General features: G+C 42.3%; 1 protein-coding gene across 8 annotated transcripts in view; it reads right to left on the bottom strand.

Annotated features, from left to right (window-relative positions):
* The window catches only part of kif16bb (kinesin family member 16Bb), a 58,451-nt gene that overhangs the window by 34,180 nt on the left and 8,823 nt on the right, over positions 1-15,448 (bottom strand). For all 8 annotated transcript variants that reach the window (XM_030442610.1, XM_030442613.1, XM_030442618.1 and 5 more), the window contains exons 13-17: positions 9,667-9,786; positions 8,603-8,654; positions 8,359-8,496; positions 6,329-6,411; positions 3,599-3,687 (exon numbers count right to left, since the gene is read on the bottom strand). In XM_030442610.1, coding sequence (XP_030298470.1) covers positions 3,599-3,687; positions 6,329-6,411; positions 8,359-8,496; positions 8,603-8,654; positions 9,667-9,786 — 482 coding nt within the window. The remainder of the gene's footprint in view (positions 1-3,598; positions 3,688-6,328; positions 6,412-8,358; positions 8,497-8,602; positions 8,655-9,666; positions 9,787-15,448) is intronic.

Raw genomic sequence — 15,448 nt, 5'->3', positions numbered from 1 at the left:
TAATCAAAGCCCGTCAGTGGCCAGAGGAGGAAAATGGTTAAGCTACCGCTTGGTTCTCCAGCCAGAGATGGGGGATACTGAGAGGGCCGTCAGATGACAACTCTCAGAGCTAAGGTGGCCATTAAAAGCCACATGGGTCAGCCACCAGCTGGGCACGATTCCATCACTGGTAGCTTGGAGTCCACAGTCGCTGGGTTTGAAAGTGCTGCGATCCAGCTTGGCTTTTATATACTGTTGCTGTTACACAGTCCTTTTAATAAAGAACGATTCAATCACAGCGGGCCAACTTTGTACACAACACAAAAAGCTAATGACCCTAACATAACAAACACAGCCACACATTCATATTCTTGAAAGGTTTGCAGACTGGAGGCTCAACATAGCTCATTTTTTTTACACTGCTAGATGAGAAAATCTGTATTCAACTGACATAAATGCACTTTGATATCGCACACATTAAAAATGAGGGAACCGACGATCGGAATAAATACGAAAATGTGAAATGTTCCCATGCCGTCAAAGGCAGGCCAGACTTTCTGTTAATGCACTTGGCCTCTTCCCGTCCGAACTCTCGAGTGAGACAGTCTGTGATCCAGCTGATGTAGCCCATAATGGGCAGGTTGCCTTTGTTGCGATGGAGCACCCCCTCAAGCAACCGCAGGTCAGTTCATTGATATCTCCTACTGCTCCCACAGCTGAACAGACACCCACAGCCACTGCTTGAATTCAAATTATATGCCCTTATTTACCACTGAGGGTTGCGTCCAATATGATTGGGCAAACTGGCTGATCAATTCTGTCCTTGCTGTGAGGGGGTTCACGCTATGTGAGCAACAAGCAGAACAAGCACGGAATACATATTGGGAGATGAGATATGAGAAGATCCCTCTCTCACTGCCCGTGGTCAGTGCTGGAACAGATGATGGTTCAGTGTGCCGGGTGAGAGGAGGTTAAAAAAAAAAGTTGAATACCAGGTAGCGTTTAATATTTAGTGCTGTGTGTTGAGTTAAAATGTAAAACCCACAGAGGAATCAAAATCAAGTCTATTTTTTGATGTAATGTACCGCCATATTCACCTCTGTGTAATTTATGATTTCTATACAGTAAGAAACAGTTGCCTGCTGATTTCTAATGACATCTACAGACTTCAATCAAGCTGCTTGAGTCCCTCTCTCTGTCACAGACTCCTGACTTCCACTGTTCTCCATCTTCCACCCATTCTTCCACACCAAACCAAGTGAGTTTTTCTTTGACATTTTCACACTGATGCGGCATAATGAAGATGGGTGTAGTCGACTCATCGTAGCCTTGTAGTAATCCTCTATATACACGTCTTTTCACCGTCATATCTATGCAGCATCAGAGCAGCAGCTCATCTGACGGACTGAATGCAGTATGAATTACCTGAGCTGGAAGCAAACATTTTTTCACTGCACTGTGAGGGAAATTACATGTCAGACAGCTCCACATGTTGTAAAACATCAGGGTTATCAGATTGTGAGAGACTAGGGGGTGTGGGGGGGTGGCTCAAATTGCTCACTACTTCAGCAGGTGGTGAATCACTACAGAGTGAATTGGATTTCTGGCACTAATTCAATGAACACTGGGACGCTGACAGATCAATGACCTGCCACACAGTTCCAAGGCAGTGGCAGGATATAAAGATCAGTCACATTAACATAATGTCTCTCAGGGTTTGGTAGACTAAAGTGTAAAACAAAATACATTTTTAAAAAATGCTGATAATAAAAAATAAATAGTGAAGTTTGATTTAGGTAGAGAACATTTAGACAATCTGACTAACTGGTGCAGTCTATATTTCACTTCAAAGCATAGGATGTCTGCCGCTACAGGACTCTCAATCAGTTATAAGTAGCGTGGAATCAGGGGAGTTCTCTTCAGCGCTTAACAAACCACATTTTCTTGTTAAAATCTATGTGTCTCAGGCATAAATGTACATGGACGAGCTTAGCATTAAAGTTTTAGTTAAGTTATGTTTAGTCATATTCGCTGGCTGACTTCCTTCTGATTCTCTGCAGGAAGTTTTTAGCTAAAGGAAACAACATTTCCTCAAACAAAATGTAGGAACTCTCTGGGATTGGACATCACTGGAAACATTTGGGATAACCAAGGGCATCACTTCATTTTGATCTTCATAATATGTTATTTTAGGCAACGTAATGAGTATATAGTCAGATTAGACAATTATGACAGGAAGGAAAATGAAATAATGGCTCAAAATGGGAGAATGACATTTTGAGCACATTTTGGAACTAATTATGCAATACCAATTTAAAACAGTGCTGTGAACATGTCTCTGGCTTCCACAGTGACACCTATGAGGACAAGTATACGCCCAAACAAAATGTAGAACAAGGGTTGCCTTTAGATAATCCAATGCAGAAATGTTACCTATTACCTTAAATTTCTTTCATTATCACTTATTTGTTTGTTTTAATTGATAAATCCTATATCGACCTTCTGTTATTTGATAAGCTGCAGTTGTGTCTATATGTTGCGACAGTAGGCTTCCCTCACCAAAGTTTGAATCTTCAGTTGTATGAAACTCAAAATAACGTTAAATCAAAGAGGCCCCATTAACAGGCTTTCATCTGCAGTGACCATGAGAATAGACCCAGTGTCTTCTGTCCTCACTAGGACGTTTTATTAAAAAAAACAAAATGTAATATAATACACTATACAGCCCCTACTCATTTATATATTTTAACCAATTTCAATCAAAAATTTAGTAAGATCTACAATATAAGGAAACAACTGTACAAAGAGGCAGCCCTACTGTACAAAATCCCAGTATTGGATTAAGACTACGAGGCCAAAGTTTATCTTAAATTGCAAATGGCTGTCTGTGACATGACCATAGACATTTTTGGTAGGCTAGCAGGTCGGATACTGTCAAAGAACAGAGCAGATTTTAAAGTCGGCATTATTTTTGATGTATTGACAAAATATTCAAAATCAAATGGTACATTTCTCACCAGAGAACTGTATTTGGTGACACAATACGACTTGCCACTCAAAAACAAAATTACAACAGTGTCTTGTGATGTCCAGCTTCACCGCTATATACATGCTGGCACACTCGTCTACTTGTCAAGAATGGTTGATAAGATGTGCAGAAAAAGAACCATTCCAGCCAGTTGGACTCTGAATTTGCAAATGCAGACGATAAGGCAGATTGAGAAAGGCCTTATTTTAAAAAGGGATGATGTCGCTTCGAATCAATGCCTTTATTTTTTAATAGCGCATTCTGGTAATTTTCTGGGGAGCTGAACTACAAGTGCACCAGACATGAGGCAGTTCACTAACCAACAGAAGTAGAGGTCGGTTTGGGACACGCCCTTGGAGGTAAGGTGACATGCGTGCTGTGACTTTTTTACTTGCCAAGCACGGAGTACTTCAGAATGGCTTTTGCACATGTTCCCACCACTCCTCACAAAAAAAAAAAAAAACGCCGCCGTGATTTATGGCCTTGATTTGGTCTACATGGCCAAAGAACGCTGCTCAAAAAGCTGACACGTAGAGGAGATTGAGGTGAAGTGGGTTCAGTTACACAACAGTATGACTGTATAAAACTCACCCTGGAGTTTGCAGCATCACCTCGGACAGATTCTCAGCAGATTTGGACATGTCAGTCAAGGACAGGATGACGGCAGACAGCAGCCTGCTCTGCAGACGACAGAATCAGAAGCACTGTGAAGTGAAAATCTGTCGGAGGGTGAAGAATGAGTGACAACTGCCTGAGGTAGATTCACAATTACATAATGGTTTAATTATAGCATGTACTTGTGTGTCAGTATTCATGGCAGAATACAGAACATGAGAGGGTAGATTGACAACATTTGGGAGAAATGTCAAATCTAATCTGGTAAATCAAAGTTCTTCCCAAAAAAAAAAATGAGGGAACGCAGCATGAAACTATCACATATTCCCAAAATAAAAATGGCAGCTACAATGTACAACCTGCTCCATTATTGTAGTCTTCCTCGCTGCATTATCACTCTAAATACTGAGAGGGACTGTTATGCAATTTGCTACTATTTTGAAAGCCACTTCTTCACAACAGTTGCACACATTCTGGGTGAGCTGGTACATATTCAGGCTGAGCGAATGTGGAACTCTTGAGACCATCTCGTTTGGAATCGATGTTAAAAATGAATGGCAAAGGCTCCTCTTGGAAACCGCAGCGGGGCCCGGATGTCTGCACTTTACTTGGCTGTAATAATGTGCCATTTTCAATAATGCAGAGAGCAGAGAGCTGTCAGAAAAGCAGAGGTACAGCTGTGTCTATAAAATGGTTTGTGAATCCATTTCACAACATGAAATAAAGCGAGGAAGTGCTTAAAAAGGGCTCAATCTGAGTCGCAGCCTTCACTGATCAGTAAGTCAGTGAGTCATTTTCCTTTGTATTCTAAAATAACTCCTTTTGAATAAAAATTGGTGCTCAACCACATCTTAATTATAAAAATGTCTTGAGAGAAACATTATCAGATTCTGTAATTGTGCATTACTTATGTATGTCTATATGTTTGATTCTCCTCCGACAAACAATAAGCCACATCTTGAGGGAATTTTCCAACACTACTTTTCACTCTGCCATAAATCTGAGAGTAGTAAAGCACCCAGGCAGTCATATTGGTATGCACAGTGTCTACCATCTCAGGACTGGAAGCCTGTAACTCTTTCAGACTGTCTGTCTACAGGACTCACTTTTTCAGAATGGTTGCTCTGAGCCATTTCAGACTGACTGATCCAATTACACATGTTTTTGTATCCTTCCCCTAATTGGTAGTTCTCAGTGAATTTGGCTCAAGAAATTATTTGGACGATCCATCATCATGGCTTCATCATGTAGCTGCTAATAAATTGACTAACCAGCAGTTGCTGAGCATAAAATCTTTCGGCACATTTCAACTGTGAACAGAGTGCCGTTCTGCTTGTTTCGCGCCTTCTAAAGACAACTGGCAGCAAAAGCAATGATTCAAGTGTAGCCTTCACTTTGACAGAGCAAATTTTCTTCTGTTGATCAATGTAATAAAATCCTAATTAGTCTGTTGGTTTGTCAGCAGGATTACACAAAAACTACTGAAACTAAAACATGGATGAAGATGGGTCTCAGCCCAGAATAGACCCCATTAACTTTTGGTGTGGATCTGGATAAAAGGAACGGATCCAACAACATTGAGATTTTCTTTCAACATTGAGATTTTTACATCTTGATAAATTAGGGGTATAACGTTTCTTCAAATCCATAATTTGACAACAAAGCAATGTAGATTTCAGAGCTTAAGACGTGTACCTGAATGCACCATGGAGTCTGTCTGAGTGTGTCAAACACCAACAGACAGCAGCAGAGAGAAGCAGAGATACTGCATTTGATTTCGATTGTTGAAATTGAGGGCTCATTTCGATCGATTTTTGATTTAAGATCAAAATCTTATTAAAATATGATATGTCATAAATTATAAATAGTGATCATCAGGCATCAGAGTACGCTCTGTTTGAGATCTGCCATCACCAGCAGCACTTCTGGCACCACAACAAACTCCAGTAAAACTTTCCATTTCCAAGTTCAAATATTTGACATTTGCAGCCATTGTTTACTAAATTTAAAAATGATTCCTACCCTAAACCCTTTTGGCTTTTTATTCATACACCCACTCACACTTATGCAACTCAAACTTCTCAAGGATACTTAAATAAAGTCATGGAGAGAAACTTCATTGCCATTTCATAGGAAGAGAATAGAGCATTAACACAATGCTTCTTTAGAAACCCCTGAAAGTGTATTAAAGCCAAGAGGGAGCCGCTGCGAGCTGGACGAAAAGCAGCCAGTTTTCAAAGCTGTTGCACCTGGCCTTCATTCACAGAGAGCAGAGAGCTCTTTCTAAGGTTGAAAACGGTTCAACATTGAGGGGAGATCGCTCATGGTGCGCAGATCTTTTTTTGTGAGCCAAGCTTAAGAGGACTAGACATAGAGCTTCATACTTAAGAAAGGCAAACACAAGCAGTAGCAGCTGAAAAAGCAGGCAGTAGTTCTTAGTCTGATCAGAAAGAATCTGCATGTGGGTTGTGAACAAGAGTTCAACATGAGCAATGTTTGCTGAAGGAAGCAAGAATCACAGCTGGTAGTAATGGATACAAAGTGCATGATGCTGACTCGCTTTTACAAAATTATCAGCAGGAAAAAAAAAATGCATTTGAGGCAGCATGTCTTTCTGAGAGATGCTCCTTCAGCTTTACAAAAACAGCAGAATAGTACAAGAACACAACAGGGTTTGTTCGTGGTGGTTTTACTGTCCTTCTGTACCTGGCAACTCTCTTTGAGATGGGCAGCTTCAGTCGGGTGGTTAAACCGGAGTACAGTCCCTCTACCTAGCCGTATGATGGCACCTGTGGGGAGAAGGAGGAAGAGGTCAAAAGTATGTACAATTCCTGCAGTGTCATTCATCACACTTTTTTTTCCTCCAGAAGTCATGAGCCAATAAATCCAGAGATAATCCACAGACCTTGTTGAGAGCAGTTTTATCTAGGAATCAGCTACCTATGCTAATTAAGCTAGTAAACATTACAGCCCAGCCGAGGAGGACACCATTAAAGTTTAGATCCTGTGCGTTGTCAAGTTGACGTCATATGACGCAGACACGTGGTGGACAAAAGTAAACACTGGGTTGATGGTAAGAAACTTTTACCAAAGTCATGTATTGTAAAGTTCTTGTATTGTTTCCTTTGAACTTTCTTGTTAGTCAATGATTATGGCTCTGAGTGATGAAATGCAAAACTAATTCGACACGATACACATGAACACACCGAAGATGGAAGAACGACTTCCCAACTCGGGGAAACAGAAACATCCAAACAGAAACTTGAACGCAGCATTCATCCTCCGCTGGGCTGTAATAATAGTTCCTACATGAGACTGCCCAAAACAAGTGGATTTGTGGATTATCTTGAGTAATGGGTCTTGATTTCTGGAAAGAGATGTATTTTGGGGTGCTTTGAGCACCACAGGCCTCCCAAATCTCAGCAACTCAAACCAATCTAGATTGAGAGATAGTACTTCAGATAACAGTGATGTGTCCTTTTAACCATTTGGTAGAACTGTATAATGCATTACAGAAATACTGGCTAAATGTGATGTGTTTCGAAAAGGATTCAGTTGACAGTAATGGTGCAGGAAAAGCTGACAGGCTCATGGTGGCACAGTATCTATAATGCAAGGAGAGTAGCAGTAGTAGGGTTTGGGAATCTTCCTGTCTATGTGGGATTGCAGTGAACTGTCTCTGCGATGAACCTGGGGAAAACTTGACAAAAGAGCACAAGAGTTCGCCAACATTTTCCTCTGCTGGGGTAAAGTGAACGAATTGCCATGAAGAACACAATCCCCCAACGTGATTGGCAGTGACCTAGACCGGGGGATGAGTTACCAGAGAAAATGCTCAGAGGAAACTTGAGAAGTCTTGTAAAGCTTTAGAATTGAAGTGATATTAGGGGTTTATATATCATGCTGCCGCTCATATGGCCATATCCACAGATTTTCTTGAGGTTTCCTCTCCGTTCCTTCTCCTCTCTGCAGCAAATACTAATCTTGCTACTACTAATGACTTCTGACGAGTGACAAAGCACCTGAGAGGGCAGCCTGTGATGGATTCCAGCTGTTGTTGGACTGAAAATTACTATCATTTGTTCAAGAAAATAGCTTCAGATGCGACCGTTTCTGAAGGGGATATTGGATAAATTGAAATGGTTATAAAAGAGACTAGCGTCGCCGGGTCCCTGCGCTGCCTCTTTCTGTGTGCAGTTTTTATCTCGGGAAGGCATAGCAGTGTGGATGAGGTGGCAGTAAGCGGGGAAAGCGCCCAGCCCCGGCAAGCAGCGGTCGGCTCAAGGGGGCCAGGAGTTTCAGCTCCGCTTGGCTCTGCCCTTTGAAAGGTTAATGCTCTGGCCCACTTCAAACCTGTCGGCCCTATCAACTCCATCTGCCAATTAAATGGAGGGCCTGGGGCTTTGTCTAGAGCTTTGTCCGGGGCCTCTCGCCCTTCAAAATGTTTAGTAAGAGAAATGGCATCTGCCCTGTCGAGAGCGGTGTTCACAATCCACTCATGCCCTGAGAGCGCTGCCATGGGAAAGCCAGGGACATAAAGTGGATTTAATTTGAAGATGTGATGCAGTGATCTCATATAACTGCATTCAAAATGAATGAAAGTGTTATCGCCTCCCACCAGTCAGAAAATTGTGAGTCTGAGAGAGAAATCTTCATTATTACAGACATGCCTTCCTCCCGCCCCCCTCGCTCTTTTAAGAATATCAGGAGCATATTAGCTTCGCAGAAATGCTTACCCTGAGTCAGCTGGCAGGGTTCAGTTACCACACAGCCGTTGACTAAACACAGTGCGCCATCCTGAGGGAACAGAGTCACTGTCCCAGCACGGTTCTCAAGCACACAATGTTCAGCGAGGAGCCCGGGCCAATGAAGAACTACAATGCAATTAAATATGAAATCATAATAAGAAAAAAACTGCTTATTTTCAGTCTAATGGATAAACGCAGCAGCAGGGAGTATAGCTTAGTAACCTTGACTCACCAATACTCTGACTGCATGATGCTTCGTCACTCCCGATCATGGTTCTGCCCTCCTGTGGTGAAGATTAAAAGGTCATGAAGCAACATGCAAGCTGTTAGACAAGCAGAGCAATTATCGAGCGCACTGGACCTTGGGTGGTAATGATTTCAGAGAAAACTAGAGACCATCTTTCGGTGGGATCACACCAGCCGTGACGCCTGTCAACATGTTCTCGTTCTGACCGAAGTAGTGATTACAACATAGTAACATGAAACCACACTCATCGACTAACTTGGCCTGAAATGACAATTTTCCTAGTTACTACGCCTTAGTTATCGCTGCTTTGCTCAAACTGCTGTCCAACTATATAGTTAGGTGGCATGTATCTTGCTCAGTGCTGACAAAAATCCATCCACAGACAGACACACAGAAGCAATTGTGAATCCTTTGAGTGCTAGACGTCTCCAGGACTATATTTTAACCATGATGACACACATGCAGAGACTCACAAAGTAAAAACACTACCAGCTGGCTCGTCGCAGCTGGTAAATCTAAAGACCTGAACTCGGAAGATGGAAATTCCAAGATCCCAGTCGGAAGCTTCAACTGGACCGGCCCCTGAAGTCAGAATGCTGACTTGGAAACTCAGTTACCCTGAGTTCAGAATCCAAGATGGTTTCTCCATGCACCAAGACTAAGTACAAGGTGCGCAATATATTGTTCATTGTTAATTTTCTTGGTTGTGTGTCATTAAATCAGTCAGACTCATGGTACTGTGAAACTTATACCCGTTCGACAAATGCCACGTTATGTGTTGTTATTAACTGGATGCTAACATTAGCTACCAATGGCTAATAATAGCTGAAACTGGTAACATTAGCATTGGTCTTAAAAGTGCCAATAAAATGTTATAACTTATAACTATGATTTGCCCTAAAACACTGTAAAGGATTATTGAACCACTTGTTATTTTTGCATTAATATCCCTCTTCCTGCTTTAGTTACTTATTCATGTGAAAAATGTCGGTTTTGTAGCGTGACAGATGACAAAATGTAGAGCTATGACGTTCAAATGATCCATTTACTTTCAAATAATACAGGATGATTCCAGTGCTGAGCAGGTCGTCGTCAATTCCTATTAGATGAGGTAACTGGCAGTCCAGGACCACGCCACTCCCCTCTTTCCTCAGAGCCACGGCCTCCTCCTATAAAAACAGAGAGAATACACCATGAAAAAAAAGAAAGTCATTCAATAGCCTGTAGCTGGAATGGCACACAATATGAAATAAAAATTGCTGACAGACATTTAATGGCAACCAGCAGAAAACTGAATTCTTTATGACTGCTCTTCCTTCCCTGAAGGCCAAGCAGAGTAGCGCCGTTCCAACCATGTGTCGCCGCAAAGCAGCAGATTGGCTAACGGCAAAAGAGACGGCATAAATCATTCAGATCATCGTGGCGAGAGTCAAACTGTACATTGTGTTCAGCAAGCGAAACAGACGCAGTGCCCCACACACACACACAGACAGGTGGGTTGTATGCCATGCGCCATTGCCTTTATTGATACATAGCTACCAACACTGTAGGTTGCTATTAAAATGCTCCTGAGCTTGTTAAAGTATGTCAGCTTTAGATAACAGCAGCAAACTTCACAGAGTTTTAGTCATTTACGGCCTATCTGAGAGGGGGGCAGCTTCCTGTGATGTGGAAAGCATGCAATGGCTTAAACATAAAGCTGCAGAGCATTTCTTTTCCACTTTAATGTATTATTTGTGGAGAAAAGTGAATAACGTAAGACCGTTTCATCATCATCATTGGCATTTTTGCCCCCATAAATCATGCCATGTGTTTGCATAGATGCCAGATCTCAGAGGCAAGTCCTGAAAAACAATTTCATGTCCATACCTCATATATAGGCTATTGATTAACACATACAGCAACATTACAGCTACATCGCAAGAAGTTAGACAAATGTATGGATCAATCTGGAGTGCGTGCCCAGAAATCCATGCAAAATACATATTTAATGGTGTTACAGTGGCTCTCTACTGACAAGCGATAAGGAGTGGAGAAATTGATTTAATCCTTGAAAGCCATTTCTAAAGCACAGGAAGGCTACACTTAAACCTCTGATCTGCTTCATACACTGCTTCATTGACTCCAACAATTGTTGCTGAGGAAACGTAAAAGCCTGAGTCACACCACCTTACAGCATGTGTCTGTCAAGGGCCGATATTCGTTTAGCTTCAAAGAAAAAAGGTCATTTAGTGTTATTTCATTTCTCGACTTGATTAAAAAAGGTAAGTTGAGCTTAAAAAAAAAAAAAAAACTGACAGGGTTCAGACAGAAGTAGTTTCTTGAGCAGTTAATTTGCCGTTATTCAACAGACGTGAAACACTTAGCCTGAGATGACCTGCTGGGTTCAAAAGACAGACTGAACTGGGCCATACAGACAAACTTAACTCTCTTGGCAAGTGTTTAAGGCCGCTAACCTTTTCCCCTCGCAGGCCGATGGCTCTGGTTCAATAACCCAGAGTCTTCCCGAAGTATGAGCGGCCCTATCAGAAGTATTCTTCTGCTAAGCTGGTGGACTAATGCCTCACATTGCCATGGATTATGATAAGTACCTCCCCAAGAGGAAGAGCAGAAAATCTCTCACATGGGAGCATTCGGAGGCAACACTCTGCATAAACTAGTTCCCTTCTCTTTCAACCTCCTCCTACTCTCTTTCGTACATAGACCAGGGCGAGAAGTGAGAGGCATGTCCGCCGGCAGCACCACCACCTCGCTCATTGGCGGTTGTGAGACGGGAGAAATCCTTTCTTCTAATGAAGAAGGAGAGGCATCGACCCCGGCCCCTGCACTTAATTAAAAGGGATTCTTCACAGACTTCATTAGAGGTGGGGAGCAGCCTGGCAGATTAATGCACTGTGTCACTTTTCCTGAGACAACAGGAACAGATGAGATCCTTTTATTTTCTCCTCACATACCAGAGAAAGTTGCTGTCTGTCAGTCAGTCATTTCAAAAAAAAAAAAAAAAGAAGTCTGCTTTCAGATTGAGCAGCTGGCGAACATGCTGTAATTAACTATGGCCTGGACCAGCAGCCAGGCATGGGCAGCATTTAGGCTTCCATTAAAAGCCATCATCTGTGGTTGGGCAGAATTTTTAATGGGTTTTTTTCTCAGCGCTTTGACAGTTCAGGTTCCCGCCTCGGTTAATATGCATTTCAAAAACACTGGCACACTAGGCCGAGCACTCGTTCTTTCCTGGCTGCCCATCACCCTTGTGAAGTGGAGCAACTTGCCAACAGGACAGATAAGCAGGTACTGGATCCGGAACGAGAACAAACTTCGGCGTTTGAATAGCTCTGTTACATTAAAAGGTTAATTCAATTGAAAAAGTTGTATTGACATCCCAAATTGCTCCCCTTTATAAAAGTTCAAATGAATTATGCATAATTATGCACATGGCCAGTTTTCAAAATGACTCGAGTCCTTTTGTTTGCAGTGATTGGTTATATTCCATTATGTTAACTCGCATAATTGAGTTGGCGTCGTATTAAACAGCCGTTTGAGTTTTTTTACTCGTCCCTTTCTGTCATTTTTGTTTGTGCTGCGTGTAAAAAAATCTGCTAGAGACCTTTTTGCAATGGGATCACACCAGCCGAGACACCGTGCCAACGTGTATGGCGCAGTGAAAGACATGACATGAGAGAAGTGGCCAATTCAATATGCTTAACAGCCCTCAGTCAACTTTTAGAAAAGGTGTAACTTTTACGAAATGGCCAGAGTTCAAACGTAGCTCCAGCGACCGTATAGGGGGCAGTATGACCATTTACTGCTGCTCACTATACTAAACTTGCTGCACTTTGTAGTGACCATCTTTGGCTGTAGAAAACTAGCTGCTGTTAGCAAGTAGCTCAGTAAGCTTTGGAGTCCAGCACAATTGTGTGGACCATCTACAAACTCTGCCTTCATTTTAATCTAAACCACAGACCTGCCAAATTTCAAGACTGCATCTGGTACGGTTGTGATACAATCCCCAGCTCTATTCACACAGAGAAGCCGCATCATCATTGCAGTGGTGGTTCGCTAATTCTCCGCCGTTGGTCGTTTACACAGAGTGAAACATCTCCATCTTAAAGACGAACCGCTGTGTTATTCACACAGAAAGCTGCGCTGCGGCTCCTAAAGAGGTGTGACGGTACACGTCATGATGATGATATCTGTGTCTTTTCAAGGTGTTTTCCCGGTGTCCCCCTTGTCAACCTAACCCCACTGACGGTTTATAATCATATGGATGATGTTATTATGTGTTGTGATTGAGATCCTGGCCCACCAAACATCCTGGAAACATCCTGACGTTTTTCGCTCTAAATTCGAAATTACTTAATCGCCATCAGTAAACTGGATGCAGTCTGACTCTCTCACGGACCGTCAGTGATTTTTCCCCCCCCCAACACAAACAATTTTTGAGTTAAAGTTTTTGCCAGTGACAGACGCCATTTTTCAGGCGAATCGTGACAAGTCAGTAGGACAGACAGGAGGAAAGACGCTTCTCCACGTACAGCTGCGGTGTTCCCCCCCCCCCCCCCCCCCCCCCCATACAAGTTGCCAAAGACAGTTATAGTTACCACGTTACTTTTCTTTGGTCCTGAAACGTTACTTTGTGTGACATTTCTCATGTCATATATTTAGTTGAGTGAAGGACCTGTGTAGTTATAAGACTCAATACGCGACGCCGGCTTATAGGTTCACACTGGTTCGGTTCGCCAATACTGCGCCTCTGATACTACTCCAGAGGCGGATCAGCACCAGAGGGAAATTTCACCCCTCGCCGCCTGAGACATTCACACAGAGGTGGAGACAGAGAATTTGTGCAGGATCCCCGCACCCAAATGGCAGTGTGAATGGGGCTACAGTTACAAAACTGTCCACACACAGACATATGAAGTACTCTACACCACTACAGACATATACATGTTGTGACTGGTAATCAGAAAGATGTGGTTCTGGTTGTGCTGGGTATTTCACTTCACATGCACTCCATATCCAGCAGCACGCTGCCTTGCATGCAACATGTGGTTAAAAAAGCAAAACAACTAGGAGCACCTCTCTTATGGAGTGTCCCATCACAACTTATATCAGATTGCCGTTTGACGGCACGATGGGACAACTTGTGCTCAAATTTCACAGATTCTCAGAACGACATCTGTAACACATCTGTTGGCCATGTGTGTTTCAAACGTGGATAAATGAGAGATAACGTTCATAAAATAATTCAAGAATAGAAAATCAATCCAACTTGGAGCAGCGCTTTATTGGCATGTGATGAATTAACACTGCTTATACGAATACGTAAAGGTCATGAAATGCTATACTGACAAACTATGATGTACAATTGCTGACAGTATGAAGTAAATCAACATAACACATTGCCAGGCTCAGAGCGTTCAAGGCTTAAGTTGTGTCTTTGTGCTGATTGTAGCATGTTTAGGAAATACAAAGACTACAAGGATCAAAGAGCCGCTGTGGTTCATTTTATCGTGCTGAAATGGAGGTTCCTCCCACCGCGCTGTGAGACAAGGGGACCTGAAAGGGAAGAACTACTCACAAATCTGTGTCTGTTCATGTGTGCGTACACACACACACACACACCCCCCTGCAGTCGAACAACATTTCACTTTACCCTCTTCCTGCCTTTTTTGTTCTCTCAATCTGTTGCCGTCTCAGTCTGGTAAGAGGCTGCTGTGGAATCCATCTCATATTAATTACTTTCTCTTTCCCACATGCCCTGTAACCAATCTGGGAAGCTGACGATGAATAACTTTGCATTCTAAATCTGCTTTGAATACAGAATTCGAAATTCTGTTTACACCGCTCTTGGTCAACTCGTCTCCTTATGGCCCAAGCAGAAATTTTCATCCAGCTCCTAGCTCTCAGCAATGGCATCGACTGAATTAAACAAAATATATAAGACTTGAGGACTGGGACTGGAGTCTGCTCTTAATTTAAAACGCATGTGCTAAAGTGACATGGAGGCTGGGTTATATCAGAACCACTCTTTTTAAACACATGTTGAAGGCCATTTGTTAAATAAAAAATATTAAAAAAAAAAAAAAAAAAAAAAAACCTACTTTAAATAATTCTCCCAATGCAATTAAGGTCTTGTTTGTCAAGCGTGTGTGCTGAATTTTAAAACTGGGGCTGCTTGTGCTTCTTCTGGGCAAAGACACCACCTGTAATGTCTGTGCAGCATTCCATGCAGGAATCCCACTTATCATTTTTCACCCAGGCAGAATGCAAATACACAGGAAGACAAATGTCAAATCCATAAAGCCATTCATCAAACACTTAGAGTTTCGGCAACACCGTGTGCCTGCCGGTCACCGGTACGGTGGCCTTTTCGCCTCAGTGTCACACTGGATCATGCATCATAACAGGTGCTTCCACATGGATAAGCTCAGCTCTATATAAGGCCAGTAGAGATGGATGATGTGGCCTCTGAGCATAAAGTCATCACCGCTTGAACATGCAAACAGATTTACAACACTGTATCTTTAATTAACATGCCGGACAGTCAGAAATTAAAGGACCATATGTCAATAATCCAGACCTCTTAATTAGGAGCGGTGACAGCTGCTAATGAGTTCCAATACACTGTCATGAATAAAAAGGGCTGGCGAGCCTCAAAATGTCACCTGCTCACCACCATACAGACAGAATTAGAATGTTAACTATCCATACACACAGCAGACATTCACATGTTCAATGTGAGGTGACCACTCTGGTGGCTGCTTCAAACTAAGAAATACATACATCTATTCAGAAAACTTTTAAAAGGCCAGATCAAAACAACAGTTTGAA

Source organism: Sparus aurata, chromosome 15, assembly GCF_900880675.1.
Source record: "Sparus aurata chromosome 15, fSpaAur1.1, whole genome shotgun sequence".
Classification (NCBI taxonomy): Eukaryota; Metazoa; Chordata; class Actinopteri; order Spariformes; family Sparidae; genus Sparus; species Sparus aurata.
This window is presented reverse-complemented; position numbering and strand designations above follow the sequence as displayed.